Source organism: Plasmopara halstedii, assembly GCF_900000015.1.
Source record: "Plasmopara halstedii genome assembly, contig: Scaffold_650, whole genome shotgun sequence".
NCBI classification, from domain to species: Eukaryota; Oomycota; class Peronosporomycetes; order Peronosporales; family Peronosporaceae; genus Plasmopara; species Plasmopara halstedii.
This window is the reverse complement of record NW_020187567.1, coordinates 311,507-311,822: the sequence shown is the minus strand read 5'-3', so window position 1 is coordinate 311,822 and position 316 is coordinate 311,507. Positions and strand designations below refer to the sequence as shown.

At 57.6% G+C, this 316-nt stretch overlaps 1 protein-coding gene across 1 annotated transcript in view; it reads left to right on the top strand.

The window, feature by feature from the left end:
- The window catches only part of PHALS_12723 (hybrid signal transduction histidine), a gene marked incomplete at both ends in the record, with an annotated part of 2,322 nt that extends 2,305 nt beyond the window's left edge, over positions 1-17 (top strand). Inside the window, one exon of the mRNA XM_024728328.1 lies at positions 1-17. This exon is cut by the window's left edge and continues 2,305 nt beyond it. Within this exon, the coding sequence (XP_024578816.1) occupies positions 1-17 (17 nt within the window).
- Between the last annotated feature and the right edge of the window lie 299 nt (positions 18-316).

The window sequence follows — 316 nt, the reverse complement described above, 5'->3', positions numbered from 1 at the left end:
CACACGAGGGTCAATGACCGACCGTGGATGGGCGCGCTTTAGAGCCGCCTTATGGGCATCTTCAAGCTGCCGCCTCTGTTCCCCGTCGAAGTCATTGGTGATAACACCACGTTCCTCAGGTGATGAGAAGTCAGGGAGCGGGCATGGGGTCCGCAAGGCGCGAGCAGGGCTCGTATCACGCAGCTCGCCTTCCTCGCCACCCCATTCGGGAAAAGAGGTATCAGTCTCATAGTCGACCACATCCTCAACAAGATTCCGAAATCTCGTGGGAGTTTGAGACGCCACTTCGGCAAGATTGCCCAGACGCCGTGGATTA